The 20,407-nt window shown below is 41.7% G+C and overlaps 2 protein-coding genes across 13 annotated transcripts in view; one reads left to right on the top strand and one right to left on the bottom strand.

The window, feature by feature from the left end:
* The window catches only part of LOC122447860 (ankyrin repeat domain-containing protein 26-like), a 578,892-nt gene that overhangs the window by 115,245 nt on the left and 443,240 nt on the right, over positions 1-20,407 (top strand). The gene's annotated exons all lie outside the window — the stretch shown is intronic.
* LOC122447862 (ankyrin repeat domain-containing protein 26-like) overlaps positions 1-20,407 on the bottom strand; it is a 378,001-nt gene that overhangs the window by 13,497 nt on the left and 344,097 nt on the right. Inside the window, exons 9-15 of one of the 8 annotated variants that reach the window (XM_043478576.1) lie at positions 19,650-19,710; positions 19,361-19,557; positions 14,996-15,286; positions 14,204-14,418; positions 12,894-12,979; positions 10,017-10,062; positions 8,642-8,881 (exon numbers count right to left, since the gene is read on the bottom strand). In XM_043478576.1, the coding sequence (XP_043334511.1) occupies positions 10,031-10,062; positions 12,894-12,979; positions 14,204-14,418; positions 14,996-15,286; positions 19,361-19,557; positions 19,650-19,710 (882 nt within the window). In that variant the 3' untranslated portion in view covers positions 8,642-8,881; positions 10,017-10,030. Of the gene's footprint in view, positions 1-8,641; positions 8,882-10,016; positions 10,063-11,526; positions 12,980-14,203; positions 14,419-14,995; positions 15,287-19,360; positions 19,558-19,649; positions 19,711-20,407 lie in introns of those variants that run through there. The other 7 variants (XM_043478578.1, XM_043478577.1, XR_006271434.1 and 4 more) reach the window with 7 other exon arrangements.

Genomic DNA, 20,407 nt, shown 5'->3' with positions numbered 1-20,407 from the left:
GGCCTTATATCTCTTTAGAACAAATCTCTCCAACTCCTAATAAATATCTCAGATGCTAAGGGGTCATTCCTATGACTTCTTTCCATTAAATTTGCAGTTTTCTAAAGTACCTTTATTCAGTCCAATGGGTCATGAGCATTGAGGGACCCAATGACAACCAGTAACAACCCACGAAAGAGAAGAAGCCACATTTTGTTGGTTTTCGAATCTCTAGCATCCAGCACAGAGACTAGACTCTGGACTTGGTTGGTTTTGGGTGTGCAGCTTTTGAAGGACATGATACTCATTGAACAGCTGAGGGGGAGGGGGAGATAGGACACACAGAGTATTTTAAGAAGATGGGTTTTTCTGGACTTTTCACACTAGGTGGGTAACGAATGAAAAACTCCTAACTAGGAACATTCCCTCCGCCTCTTGAATCTGTTTAAAACAAAGGAGGACACACTAAAAAGAAAAACTAATGGAAATGGAGCAGAACACTGTGAACACCTCCCCATGGCACCTGCCTCTTGTTTGTAGAAAAGCTTCAGCCTCTGAGGCTTTGCCCAAGTCCCAAAGAGCAAACGTAATCAGAGAAGTGAGAAAATGCTGAAAGAAATGAAAACAGTCCAAGACAAAATAACAATAGTTAAAATAGCAAAGTCAACTCCTCCTCAAGGCTGTAGATAACATTCTGAGCCATATCCTGGAGTTCTGCTGCAGATACTGAAACCCCCACCAGGTGGAAGAAGTTAACCGCATGCTGACTACACCTATGTAGACCCCAGACCAGTTGAAACCCAATGGTTGATGATACTAACTCCTAAAAACACCCACTTAGCTCACCACCAGCCAATCCAGAAGGATGTACACCAGCTATCAGGCATCTGAAACCCTCACCCAGAACGGTGCCTTTAAAAACCCTTCCCTGAATTTAGGGGAGAATGGATACATGTATATGTGTGGCTGAGTCACTCTGTTGTGCTCCTGAAACTATCACCACATTGTTCATTGGCTATACTCCAATAATATAAGTTGTTTTTAAAAAATTATTTTTGTCCTTATGAAACCTAAGCCACATATTTTTCTTTATTCTAGTTTACCAAGAAATGCATTCATTTTTTCCAGTCAGCTTAGATGTTTTTGTGAAGGTATATTTTAGGTGTGATTAGTATTTAAGGCAGTAATTTTGAATAAAAGTGATTACCCTCCATAATGTCCATGGGCCTCATCCAATCAGCTGAAGGCTGCAAGCCCAAAGACTGAGGTTCCTCAAAGTGGAAGGATGCTTTCAAATTGTGGTGCTATAGAAGACTCTTGAGAGTCCTTTGGACTGCAAGGAGAGCAAACCAGTCAATCCAAAAGGAAATCAACCCTGAATATTCATTGGAAGGACTGATACTGAAGCTGAAGCTCCAATATTTGGGCCACCTGATGCAAAGAGTGATTTCTCAGAAAAGACCCTGATGCTGGGAAGGATTGAAGGCAGGAGGAGAAAGGGGCAGCAGAGGATGAGATGCTTGGATGGCATCACCGACTCAATGGACATGAATTTGAGATAACTCCAAAAGTGGAGGACAGAGGAGCCCTGAAGACTGCAGTCCATGGGGTCGCAAAGAGTGGAACACAACTTAGCGACTGAACAACAACCTAAAAGTGGAAGGAATTCAAGTCTGAAGCATAGAAACCCTGGCTGAGTTTCCAGACCATTGTTCTGGGGATTCAGATTCAAGACTGCAACATCAACTCTTCCCTGAATCTCGTCTGCTGGCTCACTCTACAGATTTCAGGTCTCCTGACAGATGGATAGATAAATAGCTAATCCCCTACTATATTTACTCCCCCTCTGGAGAACCTTAAAAATTCTACAGTATTCCAGCAGTGTGGCTCTAGTTATGTTTCACTATATCCAGGCAGCAGGAATATAGTTATGTTTATAATTACAGTAAAATACATTGTGGTAATCATCTTATAAGTCAAATCATTATGCTCTACACCTTAAACTTATACACTGCTGCATGTTAATTACATCTCAGTAAAACTGGAAGAAAAAAAAAAGAAATTCGGGAAACAGAGATTCAGGTTAAACTGAAAGAGTGTTCCAAAAAAGAGTCAGGGGTTTATGTTTATGAAGACAAAAGGCCACAGGTTGTCAAAAATTGCCTCGTGAGACTGTGAGCGACTCTGATACAAGCCAGGAAATATTTATCCTTAGGGAATCACAAGTTATTTAGGGCAGGGGTGGTCCAAGAAGTAGCTTGAGTTTTTGGCAGATGTTCTGGAGGACTTCATTAGGACAATAAATGATCGGAAGGTCAGATTCCATGCAGGCTGAGACATGCCTATGTCACACCCGTTAATGGTCTCCTGGCTCTGTTTCAGAGAGCTCTTTAGGGAGCATTATTGTTGTTGAGTGGCTAAGTCATGTTCAACTCTTTGCAACCCCATGAACTGCAGCACGCCAGGCTTTCCTGTCCTTCACTATCTTACGGAGTTTGCTCAAATTAGGGAACGTTACCGACTCCATGGTTTTTGTTTCACAAAAGGCAGTATGAAATCTGTTCCTGACTTCTGCTGAAGTGAACAACTGTAATAGGGAAGACCCTTTTGTATTCTATTACAAGTTCAGCACTAAAGGGATGTTGCCTTTATGCTTATATTATACATAGTGGCTCATTGCTGGGAGCCCTGCCTCCCACAAAATGAGCATTTAGCTGAAATACCTGTGTTTACCTTCCAGGAAACAACCTGACCAAGCCCACCTGTCAATGACTGCAGGAAAGAAATTAACACATTCCCTTCAGAGGCTGATGTGAACCAGGAAAGGTTTGACTCTACTCTTTCTCCTTTTAGTGTAACCCAAGCCTGAATTCTAACTCAGGCAAGATGGTTCTTGGGGACATGAGTCCACCATTATCTTGATCTACCAGCTTTCCAAACAAAATTGCTATTCCTTGCCCCAACAACTCATCTCTTGATTTATCGGCCCATCTTGTAGGAAGCAATAGGACTTGGTAACACGATGACCCTACCTATGTCTAAGGCCTTCAAGTGAGTGTCAGCTCACTGGCTGGTGCTGCTGTATAGATAACAGTTTACCAGAGATCTCTTCCTTGCAGACGAGGCAAAGTCTATGCCAGTTGTAATGAGCATAACTACCTGTACTCAGGTGTGTCCTGGGGGGGAGGACAAAAACTTTATCCTTCTAGGTTCATCTGGCTGGTTAAGAAGCAACTTAACGTGAGACAGATTAACAGGAGAAAAGCAAACAAAAGCTTAACAGCATGTATACTTCTGTATACATGGGTGAGAACCAGAAAACCTGAGTAACTCACCAGAATGGTTGAAACCCTCACCTTAAATGCCATCTTCAGCTAGAAACAAAGGAGGATGTTGTGGGTGGTGGTTTGGGACTAGAATGTGGAGGAAGGTGATTCATGTGGAGATGGAAAAGCAAGTGTTTGGAACTCTGTAAATATCTGTAGTTCCCGTGACCACACCTGGCCCACATATTTTCTCAGTATCTCTGGTTGTAGCTGTCTTCCTGGGCCAGGCCCTTTGTCTAAAATATTCAACATTTAAGGAGGCAGTTAAAAGACTTTGAGTCTTTTTTGTTTCTTAAAAATATTCTGCCTAAAATCATTCTCTTGCCAAAGAGACACATTTTGGGGTGACAAATTTTGCTTCCCTACAATACCCTGGATCAGGTAGAAAAGGTTAATATGGAAACCCAAGGAGGAAGCCACCTTGCTTCCCAAAATAGTCCCTAAAATTTTGGGGGACTTGCTTAGATTCCTGAATCTAAGACTTGGGGGAGTTCAGCTGAGACCAATTTCTTTTGCTCAGTCCGGGTCTTGCTGATTAAATGTTGCCCAAGACAAGCCAAAAGGATTTGGTGCCCATCAACTTCAAGTTTCCTTGCACTGGTTACAGTGGCTGCTGTTGGGCCTAGAACTCTTCTAGGAACAACGGGGGAAATTGTGGGGAAATAAACTTCCCTGGGATTTCTCAGCGGTTTTGTAAAAAGCCCAGATCTTCTGAGACTCTTCAGTGCAGACATCTGCAGCCATTCATCTAGTTAATAGCTCCAACCTGAAAGAATTCATAGTCTCATCTCCCCAAGGAGCAGGGGAGACCTACAGCCCAGAGTAGGTCCCCCGAAGGTGCTCCGTCTCCCCAAGAATTTATATTTCAAGAAGGGATGAGGCCCAGAACCTTGGAGACTCCAGATCAGGCTCCTGGAGAGATTTTGTTACCAGCAAAGCCCATAAACAGTTACCAGGTTAAAAAAACAAACAAACCAAAAAACAATATTAGGAATAAAAATATTAACCTCCTTTCCCTTGTGCTTAGTCTGATTTCTCTTGCTCACTGGGTGTTTCCTGCAGAGGCCTTGCTTCCGGCTCTTCAAACCCCAGTTCCTGGTGTGAACCAGCTTGGCCGATGCTCCTGCTTGGGGTGGGGGGCTGTGTGCAGAGATGCTGCTCTGGACACCTTAATGCAAGATGGCAATGAGCCCTGTGAGCCCCATTACCTGGAGCAGCTGTGCCTGTCTCTGCTCCCCAGAACCCCGCCAACTCTACCTAATCCCCCGCTGGTGAGAGCCCTATGGAGCAGCCCCACCCATGGCCTATTGGAGAGCGTGGACTGTACAGTGGGTGCTCCACTTCTCATTTCCTTTGCTTCTCAACACAACTCACTCCATTGGCGGAGAAACATTGGGCAGAAGGACCCTTTTGGGGTGGGTACCAGCTTTACTTACATATCAAATGCCAGAGTAAGGAGGAGATCCTTCCCAGGAGAGGAGAAAGCCCTTCTCAAGCAGCAGAGACAAAGTTTCCTACCGTCCTGCACCTGCTGGTGTGGAACAACTGACCTGCTCTCAACACACGGCCCCAGGTGCGGTCCTGAGCGAGGGGGCAACACCTGTATGTTTACCGTGAGATATTTAATAAGGACTATGTCTCTGATTGCAATAACCTGTCCGTGCCTTCAGGATAAAAGGAACGAATACTGAGAGCCCAGCCAAAAGCAAGAGTGTCTCAAAGAGGTGAGTGACAGTGAACGCCAAGAGGAAGGAGAAATTCAGACACACAAGGACTGGAAAGGTGTGGCTTTGATTCAGTGACGCGGAAATCATCAGTGACTTGGGAGCAGTTTTGAGGGAAAGAGAGGGAAGACAGTCTAGAGTTGCTAGAGATACAGGCAAACCTTTCGAGAAGTTTGTTCTGGGACCTAAGATTGTCTGGTACAAGTGAGAGGGGAAGACCAGGGTGAGAAGTTTATAGAAAGGAGATTTGAAATCATCAGAAGATACAAATTAAATAAAAGTAGCAGGATCACTCGGAGAAGGCAATGGCAACTGACTCCAGTACTCTTGCCTGGAAAATCTCATGGATGGAGGTGCCTGGTAGGCTTCAGTCCATGGGGTCGCTAAGAGTCGGACACAACTAAGCGACCTCACTTTCACTTTTCACGTTCATGCATTGGAGAAGGAAATGGCAACCCACTCCAGTGTTCTTGCCTGGAGAATCCCAGGGACGGGAGAGCCTGGTGGGCTGCCATCTATGGAGTCGCACAGAGTCGGACACGACTGAAGCGACTTAGCAGCAGGATCCCTGCACGGAGACCCTTGGAGAGGGTAACAGGGGAGAAGGATCATCAGTCTCATATGAAACTGGAGTTCTCCCAAGTCAGATATCTGAGAGGACAGAAAGACAAGGGGATCAAGGATTAAGTGAGCATTATTAACATGTCAGCTCTTGGAATTGTTGGGGAGGGAAAAACTTTCTCCACCCTCTGAGGTTCAGCTATTGGGAGTCTGCCAGTTAAATTGACAAAAGCAGATAACCATGAGAAAAAACATTTACATAGCTTTCCAGGAATGATGTACACATGTGAGAGTTGGACCATAAACAAGGCTGAGTGCTAAAGAATTGGTGCTTTCAAACTGTGGTGCTGGAGAAGACTCTTGAGAGTCCCTTGGACTGCAAGGAGAATGAACCAGTCAATCCTAAAAGAAATCAACCCTGAATATTCATTGGAAGGACTGATGCTGAAGCTCCAAATTTTGGCCACTTAATGGGAAGAGCTGACTTACAGGAAAAGGCCCTGATGCTGCGAAAGATTGCGGCCAGAGGAGAAGGGGGCGACAGAGGATGAGATAGTTATATGGCATCTTCGACTAAATGGACAGTGAGTTTGAGCAAACTCCGGGAGATGGTGAAGGACAGGAAACCCTGGCATGTTGCAGTCCATGGGGTTGCAAAGAGATGGACATGACTGAGCAACGGAACTATAACAACAACATGCAGAGGTTCACAAAGAAATGTGACTTGAAGGGAGTTGATATACAACTGGGAGTTGATATACTACTTAATAAATGACAGGGAACAAAGGAAACTATAAGTAAGGTGAAAAGACAGCCCTCAGATTGGGAGAAAATAATAGCAAATGAAGCAACAGACAAAGGATTAATCTCAAAAATATACAAGCAACTCCTGAAGCTCAATTCCAGAAAAATAAATGACCCAATCAAAAAATGGGCCAAAGAACTAAGCAGACATTTCTCCGAAGACGACATACAGACGGCTAACAAACACATGAAAAGATGCTCCACATCACTCATTATCAGAGAAATGCAAATCAAAACCACAATGAGGTACCATTACACTCCAGTCAGGATGGCTGCTATCCAAAAGGTCTACAAGCAATAAATGCTGGAGAGGGTGTGGAGAAAAGGGAACCCTCTTACACTGTTGGTGGGAATGCAAACTAGTACAGCCGCTATGGAAAACAGTGTGGAGATTTCTTAAAAAACTGGAAATAGCACTGCCATATGACCCAGCAATCCCACTTCTGGGCATACACACTGAGGAAACCAGCTCTGAAAGAGACACGTGCACCCCAGTGTTTATCGCAGCACTGTTTATAATAGCCAGGACATGGAAGCAACCTAGATGCCCATCAGCAGACGAATGGATAAGGAAGCTGTGGTACATATACACCATGGAATATTACTCAGCCATTAAAAAGAATTCATTTGAATCAGTTCTAATGAGATGGATGAAACTGGAGCCCATTATACAGAGTGAAGTAAGCCAGAAAGATAAAGATCATTACAGCATACTAACACATATATATGGAATTTAGAAAGATGGTAATGATAACCCTATATGCAAAACCGAAAAAGAGACACAGATGTACAGAACAGACTTTTGGATTCTGTGGGAGAAGGCGAGGGTGGGATGTTTCGAGAGAACAGCATGAATATTATCTATGGTAAAACAGATCACCAGCCCAGGTGGGATGCATGAGACAAGTGCTCGGGCCTGGTGCACTGGGAAGACCCAGAGGAATTGGGTGGAGTGGGAGGCGGGAGGGGGGATCGGGATGGGGAATACATGTAACTCCATGGCTGATTCATATCAATGTATGACAAAACCCACTGCAATGTTGTGAAGTAATTAGCCTCCAACTAATAAAAATAAATGGAAAAAAAAAAAAAATGACAGGGAGTAGGACAAAAAGGCATCTTCTGAAAAACAGGTGACTTGGGGAAGGAGGGGCACTTATAACAAAAAACATTTGAGAAATATAAATGGTACTTTAGGATATATGGGAGATAGGGGAATTTTGTGAAAATGTCTGTCTGGCGCTTGGAACTTTTCTCTCATTTTAACACTGTTTCCAAAAGTAAATTAAAGTCAATTAAAACCAATTCAAATGCATTCCTTTTTATAGCTGAATAATATACAGCTTCCTATCCATTCATCTGTTAATGGACATCTAGGTTACTTCCATGTCCTAGCTATTATAAATAGTGCTGCAGTGAGCACTGGGATACATGTGTCTTTTTGGAATTTGCTGTATGATGCAGGGAACCCAAAGCTGGTACTTTGTGACAACCTAGAGGGGTGGAACGGGGAGGGAGGTGGGAGGGAGGGTCAAGAGGGAGGGGACATATGCATTCCTATGGCCAATTCAAGTCAAGGTATGGCAGAAACCATCACAATATTGTAAAGTAATTATCCTCTAATTAAAAATAAAAATTTTTTTAAAAAGTTAATTCATTGCAAAGGCAAAAACTAAGGCAAATCTTATTTCTCCATGAGGAAAGACTTATGAATCCATGTTTAAAGTTAAATATAGTAAGTTTTATGCCACTATTAACAGTTGTAATACCTCAAAACATTGATGGTAACCATAACAGCAATATCTAAATCTTTAGGTCTATATATAGTGATAAAAACTGGAAAATACAAAAAAGCTATCAATCAACACCACTAAATATTAATGACAAGTCTGGTTGTTTGGGTGCTGTTTAAACAGCTGATATTAGGGCTCAGTTTGAGTTCATAAAGGGCCGTTCAAATGGTAAAGAATGCACTTGCAATTCAGGTGACCTGGGTTTGATCCCTGGGACTGGAAGATCCCCTGGAGAAGGGAATGGCTCCCTGCTCCAGTATTCTTGCCGAGAGAATTCCATGGACAGAGGAGCCTGGCGGGCTTCTCCATGGGATCACAAAGAGTCGACATGACTGAGTGACTAACAGCATCACTTTGAATATGGAAAACTCAACTGTGCTGGTTTTTAAAACTGCTAAGTTAGATGCAGAGAAACATCGCTTAAAATACCATATACATTTTTATCATACACATATAATATGAAAATATTTTCCTTTAATAAAGAATTTCTCATCATGTTTAATGGGAAACAATGAAAATGTCAGGTAAACAGTCCTGTAGGGAAACTTTTACTATTTATTGTTCAAGTCATATCTTTTTTCTTCAAAGTCTGTACATATTCTTGTGATGTTTTCAAAAATAGGTCCTCATATACATTTGACCCATCTGTAGATCCTCAAGGAGACACTGTAATTAGATGCAAATTCAGCATCAACTGGAAAGAAAAGGAAAGAATTGTATTCTTCACCTAAAATACTTGAGTTAACTAAGTATTAGTTAAGAGAAAAGAAAAAAAAAAAAACAAAACCTGAGACCTTTCCAAGTGTTCCGAAAAATGAAATATATCTATAGATGACACAACACAAAAAACAAGATTACAATTACATAATCTGCCCATGGTGCACGTGTGGCTGATGACCAGAGCCTCTGGCTTCCTCATGCTTCATTTATTTGCTCAGTAACTATGCGCAGAGGTGCTGGGACAAGCACTGGAAGTACAAGATGGAGGTGCCCCAGTGCACCCGGAAAACGACACGCTCTAGAGTGGGAAACAGGTGAACGGGCAGCTTCCACACAGACTCATAAACTCTAAGACAGATACAAAAGACGGCACAGGGACACTCAGAAGGGACAGCCAGCTTCCTGTCAGTACTGCCAGCTTTCTGGTGGAGGTGCTATGGAAGCAGATACCTGGAGGACAGGAAAAAGTACAGGAGACGGAGGGGAGGAGCACGTACAAAGCCCGCAGGTGAGGACGCGCGGCTGTGGGATCCTACAGTCTGGCTGGTTAGATGCAGAGCTGAGGGCAGAGGAGGGCGGTAAGGAGATAAGGCCGCCTACTTTGGCAGGACCCAAACTGGTGTGCGTGTTTGGAGCTTTTCCTGAGGGTGAAAGATAAACTGGTGACAAAGTCAGTGACAGAGAAATTTTAGTCACCCACCGAGTGACAGCTTCACACCCGTGACTGTTGAGTCTGGGTTTCCCAGCCTTAACCGCCACCAGCGCCTGAGAAGCGGGTGAATGCCACATCTCCTGAGAATAGTGTCAGGTGCAGGCAGACAGTTCCACAGGGATGGAGGCAGTAGAAGAAGGAAATAGCGAGAAGTAAAAGAAATACATAGACCTTTAGAGATTATTTTTCAAGCTATGGAACATGATCAATCAATGAGGAAGAAGGATATTTTTCACTATGACCACTCATGCGTTCACATTTCTCATTAGCTATGTGTAAGGAAAAATATTCAACATGGTGTCTACTATCCAAACAATGGAAAGAGATCCCATTTACTGCCTTCGGTGTATTTCAGAAATCAATGTCCAAATTTAATTCGTACATTTTGGCAACATACCTTTCCTTAGTTCTCTAGTTATACTCCTGTCCAGCTCCCGCCACATCTGAAATAAGTCAAATATTATTTATGTTTAAGATGAACAAGAGATACTATCATAGGAATGACATCAAACTTACTAAATGTGACTTTTAAATAATACTTTTAGACACTAGACCTAACCTCAAGATTACGTCAGTAGAAAAAAAAGTTACATAAATAAAAGAACATGAATTCCTACTTATTCTCCTTATAGATAACAGAGCATATTTATGGAATGCTATTTAGATTAACTGATAAAAAGTACAATAAGTATCAGTCTGTCGAGTACACATAATGTGAAAGAATGAGGGAATGACCCATAATCCTAGGAACGACCCAGAAGATTCCTATATTCTCCCCTAACAGCTCCTGCCCTACATATGTACTGAGACCTTTATTTTGATTTCTAGGTTGAGGATTGTGTTCAAATGGAGGAAGTAGTCTAAAGTCAAATATTAAGAACGAGAGCACATCTGTGGTTTTCTTTAAAGTTTTCCATTTAACGAAAAGATAGAAAGTTGAGAAAATTTACACACAGGAAACAGTGTACCAGCAAGTTTCAATTCTGAAGATATTTAGCGAGAGGGATTCTCTCGTAAGTGTTAGTTTTCGAACTATGTCCCATAGACGGGGAAGGTCCCACAGGGGTCACTGCAGGGTTGAGGAACAGAGAAGTCACAGCTGCAGGGCCTCTGGCCGCTCTTCAGCTACAAGGCTCTATGCTTGTCTCCGTTTATGTAACACGGTTCCCTGCAGGAGTTTTCTTTTTTAAAAGAAAGGTTCCTTTCTTTGGGAAAAAAAGAATCTTTTTGTAAGGTATGAGAGTCATTGATTTAGTCAAAGTTCCTAATTCTACAAAAGAAGTAACAAAGGCCATGTCCTTCTGACTGAGTCCAGAGTCCTAGGCCAGCTATGTTCTTAGATTAAGAAAAAACACATAGATTTTTAAATATAGCATAGACAAAATGAACATGTAAAACCTTGTTATACAGTTGAATAATGCTTGTGGTGTGACATGACTTTTGAAGTAAATTATGTGTTTTAAATGCATGAACAAGAATAAATCAATATCAAATCCTATTTGTGGCAGTAGATACAGGTAATTTAGAAAGCATACATATTTTTTAAACAGAGGACAGGGAACTTGAAGGAGAGAATCTTTAGCTGAATCAAGAGGGCCAAAAGTGAAGAGATTCAACCTTAAAAGGATGTTCACTTCCTCTAGATAGAACCTGGCTTGCTAAAATGACTCAGCAATGAATTATCCACATTTTGGGTTACTGAGGACAAAATTTAAAACACGCAACAGATCTCTCTTTACTGTTTAGCATACTTCTATCCAGGCTCTCATCATTAGTGGGTATATACAAAAAGCATGAGTGTAATCTCAACTATCATCTAAATCCGGTCAGAAGTTGCAGCTGAACTTCATTTCCTCAGCCTGAAGTTTCAAGGGGAGCATCCGCCACCCTCCTCAGGAGAAGCAAGATTTACCTAACGGGTGAGTTTGGGAGAAGGAACTAAGAAGTGCTTGCTTGGTTCCCAATCTCTTCTTTGAAAAGATGTATGTGCCCACAGCACCGTGACCTTGGGTCTGCGGTAGGCAGCCCACCCCTGGGACGGGGGTCAAGCCTTTGCTTCCTCCTCTTAGGCCTGTGTCTGCGTGGGCAGGTCTCTGACTGGGGATGAAGTGTTTGGAGGCCCACTGTGACTGCGCAGCTAAAGCACGCCCTCCAGGTTCATAGCTCCCAAGTACTACGACCCAACGTAGCCCCAGTGCTGTCGAAGAAACCTTGGATTGCTCTTCTGTGATGGCAAGAAGCCAAATGAGAAAACACGTTGAGATTGCATTTAACAAGGGCTGCTTTTCTCTGCATCATCAACATCATGGAAACACCATCAAAAACCATAAACTCGTGTGCACTGACTGAAATGGATATTTTAATCACAATGATTACACAATGAAAACTAGCTGCAGTTTAAAGACTCCCCTTCATTGCTATCTCAGTCATCATTCATCCAGGTGAAGTCACGACAGAGACAAAAGTGAGCTTCATTTACAAGTTTTAAATATTTGATTTAACTACAAACTTAGAAACATTCTACAACTGCTCAGCAAGATATGTTTTAGAAATTTAAATCAAAATTCTGTCAGTAAAATAGCAATTAAAGATGTACTCTCGTATAAGAAAGTAACAAAAAATGTTAACCTAAAACCCAAAATTAATCTTTTGATTATTACAAGTTTGTTTAATTCATAAAAATGACTTATCTAGGATTTCTTCAAATGAAACACATCCATATGTCATTAGTGTTTAGATGCCAGTCAGTCACTTATGGTTAGGGGTAGAAAAACTGTGGTGGGAGCAACAGAGCCTGGAAATGATTATGAACCACTGCCAAAGTGAAATCAATTAAAAAGTTAATCAAACATCTGAAAGTACACTTTCGGTTACTAGACAGTAAGATTTCATTTCTAAAGTAGAATTTCAATGCAGGTTTTAAACAAATTTAAGAATTTAAAAAGTATCTCTTATAAACAAGAGATCTAGCACAAAAAAATCATTAAATGTCTCCTTGATTATCACAGTTGATTACGGTTTTACTTAGTACACATAAATCAAAAAAACAACTCAGAAGTTCACCAAATTAAAAATAAGGATCATTTATATCAGAAATCTGAAACCCAGTGAAAAAAATAGAACAGAACTAACCTTGGTCAAGAAAGTCTCCACGCTGCCATTTGAACGGCGTGGAATTCAGGTAGAAAACCCTACGTTCGCTCCTGAAATAAGATTTGCATTGAACCCTGAGGTAGGATTGAAATTTCCAACAGAAGAGGGCTCCAGGACTGACCTGCTGCTGAGAGTGCTGAGTAAGATTTCTTCTGCTGTTTCTCCACCTCAAGTTCGGTGCTCATCTCTGCCAGCCTCTCATTATTCCTGGGGAAGATGGAAAACACCAATTTCATTCATGTTTCCCTGTGTGACTTGCATTTTGTAAGTTGCCGCACATAAATGGAATCCCCATCACCCTGTGTGAGCACTGGTAGCAGAGAGCAGACCTGCTGTAAACAGTGACAGCTCTGACCTTGTTCTAAAGAAGCTCACGTGTGTCTGGGCTCCTCAGGTAACAAGTCACAGCTGGGAGAGGAGAGAAAGGGCGTCAGAGAGAAAGGGAGGCGGGCTCACAGTGACACCTGCCGCCTCTGGGACACGCCTGCCCCCAGGGAACAGGGATGAAGAAACACGCCATCCCACAAATCCATTTTCAAGCGTTTCCTTTCACCATTCTTATATATACCTTCCACTCATGACCGTGGAGAAATTAAGCACTTGGCTCTGAGGAATCACCTAGAGCCACAACCTTGAGGGCAATGGGTGACAAAAGGGCTAAAACAGCCCCAGGAACAATGACAAGTATGCTCTGCTTTTCCAAAGTTCATTTTATGTTACTTCATTTCTACGAAGGGCCTACATCAGCACCTGTATCTCATAATCAAAACAAAGAAAAAAATCTGAAGAGAATTTTTGGTTTCATTTCAAAAGGCAAAAAGTCAAAACAGCGTTCAGTGTATGTTTTTACAATGAGAGGCATCGCGCTCCCCAAGCAGGGAGACCGGTCCCAGCGACCTCCTTCCCCGGAAGCCACACCCCACACCCCAGCATCAAGTCCCACAGCCCTGAACCCTCTCTGGGAGCACCTGGGCTTCCCTTGTGTGTGCTTATTTTGGGCATCGACTAGCGGAATGCATCCTCGGGTCCCTGCTCCTTTGCTGTGCTCTCTGGGCTTGTGAAAGGTGTCCTAGGAGTGCTCTGCTTTCAGAGGCGGGGAAGCCTGGACTCGGCTGCAGGTGGGATCTGCCCTTTCCAGCCTCCATACAAACCCTCACTCAGGTCACCATGCCAGCGTCAGCCACTCTGGGAATTACCCTGCCTTTCACCCCTGTGTGAATCTTCCCTGATTTCACAAGCATGCTTTTACTTAGTGTAGGAAAACTTACAAGGATATCTTATAACTCATTTTTCTTAGGATGCCCTCTAGCAGTGACTGACTAGCTAGCTTCACTTCCTACTAATCTCAGGAACCTGGCTCTATAAAAACTAGGCTTCAGAGACAAATTAATGGACTAAATTTATCTTCTGTGATTCTGTGTTTTGACTTACATGTCTAGTTTCTTTTCCAATGACTTTCTAACTTTTAGTTCCTCTAAGTAGAGTTTCTTATATTTTTCCATCTCTGCTTTCTTATAATCTTGTAAAGTTTCCGTCCTGGATAGTTCAGATTCCAAGTCTTTAATTCTGAGTTCCATCTGACTTCTTACGGAAGCAATATGCCCCTCTTGGAACTGCTCTGAGATTTCTTGACATGCTGCTCGTGTCTAAGTCAAATTTAAAAAGATACATTTTTTAAATGATAATAACCTGAATAATGATATTTGTTCCATTTAGTTTTGAGTCAGGAATTTAGAGAGTGATTTTAAATGTGAAAATAAGAAAAGAGGAACTTTAAAATAATCATCATCAATGTGACATGAATTAAATCTGAATTATAAAATAAACGTGGAATCAATGTTATAGTAGTACTTAAGGAACCAGATGATTCAAAGACTAAGAGGATGAAGTGAAAATTTAGAAACTGAACAAGACAAGAATAATTCAAGAGGATGGTACCAGTTTTAAACCACATATTTGTTTTCCCCCCTCATAGTCTTGTGTATACCAATTGGTCTTATAAGTAAAAGGATTCTCTAGTGAGAAGCATTCTGAAAGATCAATTTAGTGATAACTGTGATGGAAACTGAAATATTTACAAGGAGAAACAAGTGTGCCCCTCCTTCCAGAAATCTACAGGACACACTGCTCTAAGGGAAGCAGAGGAAACACATAAGCTGTACCCATCCAAAATGTAATTTACACTGAGGTGAATTCAAGCACATGACAGATCAACAAATTAACCTGCAAAAATAGGTTGACTTCTTTCCATTTCTCTACGAGGTCCTGTCTCACTCTTTCTTCAATCTCCCGTTTATACTGCTCAACTTGAGGGTGTTCTATCATCTTCAGTTCCATAGGACTTTTGAGTTTCACTACTTCTTGCTCCAACTTCTTGTTCTCTTTCTCTAGTTTCTCACACTTCCTTTGCCATCCTTTCATTGATAACAACTCCCGTTGAAGAACTTGATATGTTGCATCCAGGTGCAGACACTGTGAACACGCAGCTCCCAGCTCTGCTGGAAGATGATCAGTCTGCAAGAATAAAACAACACCATTTAGTTCTGAGGAAAGTGGACTGAGCACAGCCTCGCTCAAACCGAGGATCAAATATATACCATGGTATCTGTATTGGAGAATGTAGGGCCTGGAATAACTCAGAGAATCAAGAAAGAAGTTCAAACCACCAAGAGTCACAAAATATACTCTTCACTATCATCTTAGTCTCACAACATTTGCACTTGATTTTACACTCTTTTATTGTTCTACAGTAATACTTTTCTATCTTTCCTCTGTAGAATGACTGCAAGCCACCTCCTAGTAGAATGTCTCTTACCCCTTTCTCCCATCTTATCCCATGGTTTTTAAAGAAGTTTGAGGTATCCTGTATTGAGTTATCTAGGGCCGAGTTAGTAAATGTCTCCCAAAAGAAGATTGTGAAAATAAGACTCTAATGGTTAAATCTTGTAAATGTGGATTCTAATCCAATAAGCCTTTTCCTGAACTACAAACAGTTTTTGCTAATTTGAACTGCATTCCAAAGAGAAATGATTCACAAGGTTAAAGAAAGGTTAAAGAAATCCCATCTCCTAAGAGTTTAGTGAGATGATCCATACATTTTTCTGAACAACAAAAAAATGCCTCATTCTTGTAACCCTTTCTTACTTTCCACAGAATAAGAGACATACCAAACAAAAGAAAGAAAAAATATTTACTGGAATATCAGTGACACTGAATTGGAAAGAACTTTCCTTTAGACAGAATGATTACTTGGTAAGTCGACGTGATTGGAGCTCGTGGTTTTCAAACATGTCTCCAAATTCTTTGACACTTTTCTCATGAAATTCCCTCTCCTTAAGTATGTGTTAGTCCTAGTAACTGATTCCTCCTGGACAGAGTCTGGGGAAACTGCTGTGTGAGTTTTAAAGCTAAATAGCTTCTGAATGTTGCTCTGTGGGGAAGCCAACTCTTACAGACTCAGTCAACATGCTGTGAAGAAGCACAGCCCACACACAGAGCACATGTCAGTGTCCCCACTGACCGCCCCCACCTAATGGCCCCTCCAAAAGCCAGCTCCAACACCAGACGTGCGCACGGGGAAGTCTTCAGATGACTCTGGTCCCCACCTTCACGACATCCCGGCTGATGCAACTGGAGAAGAAATGAGCGGGGCTCACTCACTGAGCCTTGCGCCAGCGCAGACTTGTGAACAAAGGAAACGCTGTTCTGAGTCACTGGGCTTTGAGGTGGTTTCTAATGCAGTTTGTTACCAATAAATAACTGGCACAGACACTGATATTAAACATGGGGTTCAGTTCAGTTCAGTTGCTCAGTCACGTCTGACTCTTTGTGACCCCATGGACTGCAGCACGCCAGGCTTCCCTGGCCACCATCAACTCCCAGAACTTGCACAACTCGTGTCCATCGAGTCGGTGATGCCCCCAAATGAGGTACTGCTGTTAAAAAAGAGCTGAAACATGTGAGAATGCCTTTGAACCTGGAGGTAGGTTGCACTTGAATGGATGCAGAGAAAGAAATGAAAACGTAATGGGCTTCATCACATTGTACACAGAAGCCTGATGGTCCTTGAAGATGCTGCCGATGATGGCTTCTAGGCAAGAGAAGAAACGGACACTGAAACATGGGAGGTGGAGACTCTTGCTCTAAAGCAGCTGAAAGTAAATCAATGAGAGGGATAAGCTATCAGAAAAATTTAAAAGTGCTATTAAATATAAAGGAACCAAGACTCACTGGGTTCAATATCTGTATCCCCTTTACAGCATCTATCTCCACATGTCCAATTGTCACAGGATGCTAAAGGACAGAAATGGCTTCTGGGCTAAGATCAAATCTCGGGTGCTGCCAGGAAAACATGGTCTAAAGGTAAAACCTGTAGACTGTAAGTGTAAGACCCTGGAAAGACTTAAGGTGGTGCCTCAGATTCCTTAAAGGATCTTAAGAGGAAAAGAATGCTAAAAGTGTCATCCTGCAAAGTTTCACAGGAAGCCCAAGGTGCAGGGCTTCCTTGAGAAAACATTTTGGAGGGTAACTTTTCCAATGGCGTGAACCCCAATCAAATTCACAGGACACTAAGAGCTTTAAAGAGAACCTTGGCAGCAAAAACACTGCTTGTTTGTTTGACCTAACAGAGACCAAGTGTGAGCCGCCCACTCATGTCTGCCTCTGTGCCCCATAGACTGAAGCCCACCAGGCTCTTCTGTCCATGGGATTCTCTGGGAAAGAACACTGGAGTGGGTTGCCATTTCCTTCTCCAGGGGATAGGGCTTCCCTGATAGCTCCGTTGGTAAAGTATCTGCCTGCGGTACAGGAGATTCTGGTTTGATCCCTGGGTCGGGAAGATCCTCTGGAGAAGGGATAGGCTACCCACTCCAGTATTCTTGGGCTTCCCTTGTGGCTCAGCTGGTAAAGAATCTGCCCACAATGCAGAAGACCTGACTTCCACTTTCACTTTCTCCGGGGGCTCTTCCCAACCCAGGGATCAAACCTGGGTCTCCTGCATTGCAGGCAGATTCTTTACTGTTTTCTTCTTTTTTCCCTGTAAACAGCACACTAACGGCTCTAATTTTCCATCTATGCCTTCTGAGATGGCAGATAAAGATTGAAGGAACAATCTAGATATAAAAAAGTACTTAAGCTATGATTATCCAAGTTGGAGATTTCAAAGTTGTCAAATACATCTATGATTATCAAGCAGGATTCAATATTCACATCAGGAAAGAACAAATGAGCTGAAAAAAATCAAGTAACCACAATGACTGAGTTTTAGATATGGAAGAATTTGCATTTTTGTTTAACATGTGTAACAAAGAACTGACATGCTAATTTAACGCCTATAAATACTGAAGCTAATAAAGTTTCTAAAAAATAAACTTCTTAAAAATAAAAGTTAGCTTAAAAATAACTTCTTAGAAAAAACATCTTAAAATTTTATTGTTTAATAAAATTCTTAAAATGGAATATACATATTACTAGAGATATTTTACAAAGTAAAAAAATTATCTTTTCTGAGACAATTTTACAAACTGTTGGTAATTCTTCTTTCCTTATGATTTTATAACATGTAGTCTACATAAGAAAAAAATCATGAACTGTGATTTCATTCATTTAATATGTGTAATTGCCCATTACTTACAGATATTAGGAAAAGATAAATCACAGAATCTCTCCGGAGGCGGGGGGGGTGGGGTTGGGGAGGGGGGAAGTCTACATTTTTTTCGTTAAGACTGTTGCAGTTTAAAATTTTCTTATGTCATGAAGAGAGTATAAGAATCTCATTTATATAATTATAAGTTTAGTAAAAGAGAAGATAAAATGCTTACTTATATCCTCTTTATTTTTCAAAAAGATCCAAAACCTCCACCAAGACTATACCAAACAGTAAGATAAATTAGTTAAGTACATTAAGTATGTATCAAACAGTAAGTTAGTAACCACAAGAAACGGAAGGGCCACAAACTCTTCATTCATAATACACCTGAAACTAACACAGTATTGTAAATGACTACACTTCAATTAAAGAAAAAAAAAACAAAAACAACCACCAACCTCGAAAACAACAACCAAAAAACCTAAGGATCAAATTTTCTTTCAGTTCTTCATATAACTCAGCTATATGTCATTCAGAAGAGTCGAAGTATTGAGTTTTCACGACCTCACTCTCTCCTACGTTGAATTTGAAATAATTCATCTCATATTTATAATACAGAGTACCTCATCTGACTCACCCTCACCATTTCTGTTGTGTTTGTAAAATAATCTGTTTCATCTTGACCTTCATTCCATCTCATATTCATTTTATCCTTCTTAAATGAATTCTTCCCCTTCATCGCCCTCCCCATCTTCAGATTCATCTAGCTGTTTTTCCTAATTGCTTTGTAATTCTTTTCTTTCTAAATGGCATACTTAGTATGCCAACATTTATAAATCTGAATCAAGCAGATATATTGCTCTTATTATCACATCATTTTGTATCGTGACTTTGAAGCCTTCCCTTTCCACGGTGGAATCCTTTTGCTCATCATAAGGATCAAGGGAATGGTGTGTGGGAAAGTACAGGGGAAAACGAGAGTTAAAAGCAACACAACTTACCTGTGCAAGACCAAGGCCTGCTAGAGTCTTGAGTGGTGTTGGAAGAGGATCAGGCCTTGGAAAGGCAGGATGAGGGAAGCCCTGGACTCCAGGTGATGGTTTGGGAAAGGTTTCAAGCACGTCTTCAATTTCACTATCAGAATTACTGTCCTCAGAGGAGGTGGGACTGTCCCATCTCACAATACCACATTCTGCTTCTAATACAGTAAAAACAGGGGAGAGCACATGAGAACCTGTGTAATTGCAAATCAGTGAATAACACCAGGAGGACAGTCTTCAAATAACTTACCGTTTCTCTTGGATTGCAGAAAAGCCTTCAGTAGCTTTGCTAAGTTTGGTTTCGGGACATGCTGGAGAGGAAAATAAGAGCTTGAAGCATAACAAGTATCAACTTGAATAAAACAATTATAATCCCCCACCCCCCATTACTATATGATCTAACACAAAGAGCACAGGCTCTGGAGTCATTCAGATGTGGATTCAGATCCCAGTTCGGCCACTGACTAACCTGCAGGCACACTGAAACCATAATCACAGAAAACTAGCCAATCTGATCACAGGACCATTGTTTAACTCAATGAAACTGAGCCATGCCGTGTGGGGCCACCCAAGACGGATGGGTCATGGTGGAGAGGTCTGACAGTATGTGGTCCACTGGAGATGGGAATGGCAAGCCACTTCAGTATTCTTGCCTTGAGAACCCCATGAACAGTATGAAAAGGCAAAATGATAGGATACTGAAAGAGGAACTCCCCAGGTCGATAGGTGCCCAATCTGTTACTGGAGATCAGTGGAGAAATAACTCCAGAAAGAATGAAGGGATGGAGCCAAAGCAAAACAAGACCCAGTTGTGGATGTGATTGGTGATAGAACCGAGGTCCGATGCTGCAAAGAACAATACTGCATGGGAACCTGGAATGTTAGGTCCATGAATCAAGGCAAATTGGAAGTGGTCAAACAGGAGATGGCAAGAGTGAATGTTGACATTCTAGGAATCAGCAAACTAAAATGGACTGGAATGGGTGAATGTAACTCAGATGACCATTA

The sequence above is a fragment of the Cervus canadensis genome, chromosome 10 (assembly GCF_019320065.1).
Source record: "Cervus canadensis isolate Bull #8, Minnesota chromosome 10, ASM1932006v1, whole genome shotgun sequence".
Classification (NCBI taxonomy): domain Eukaryota; kingdom Metazoa; phylum Chordata; class Mammalia; order Artiodactyla; family Cervidae; genus Cervus; species Cervus canadensis.
This window is presented reverse-complemented; position numbering and strand designations above follow the sequence as displayed.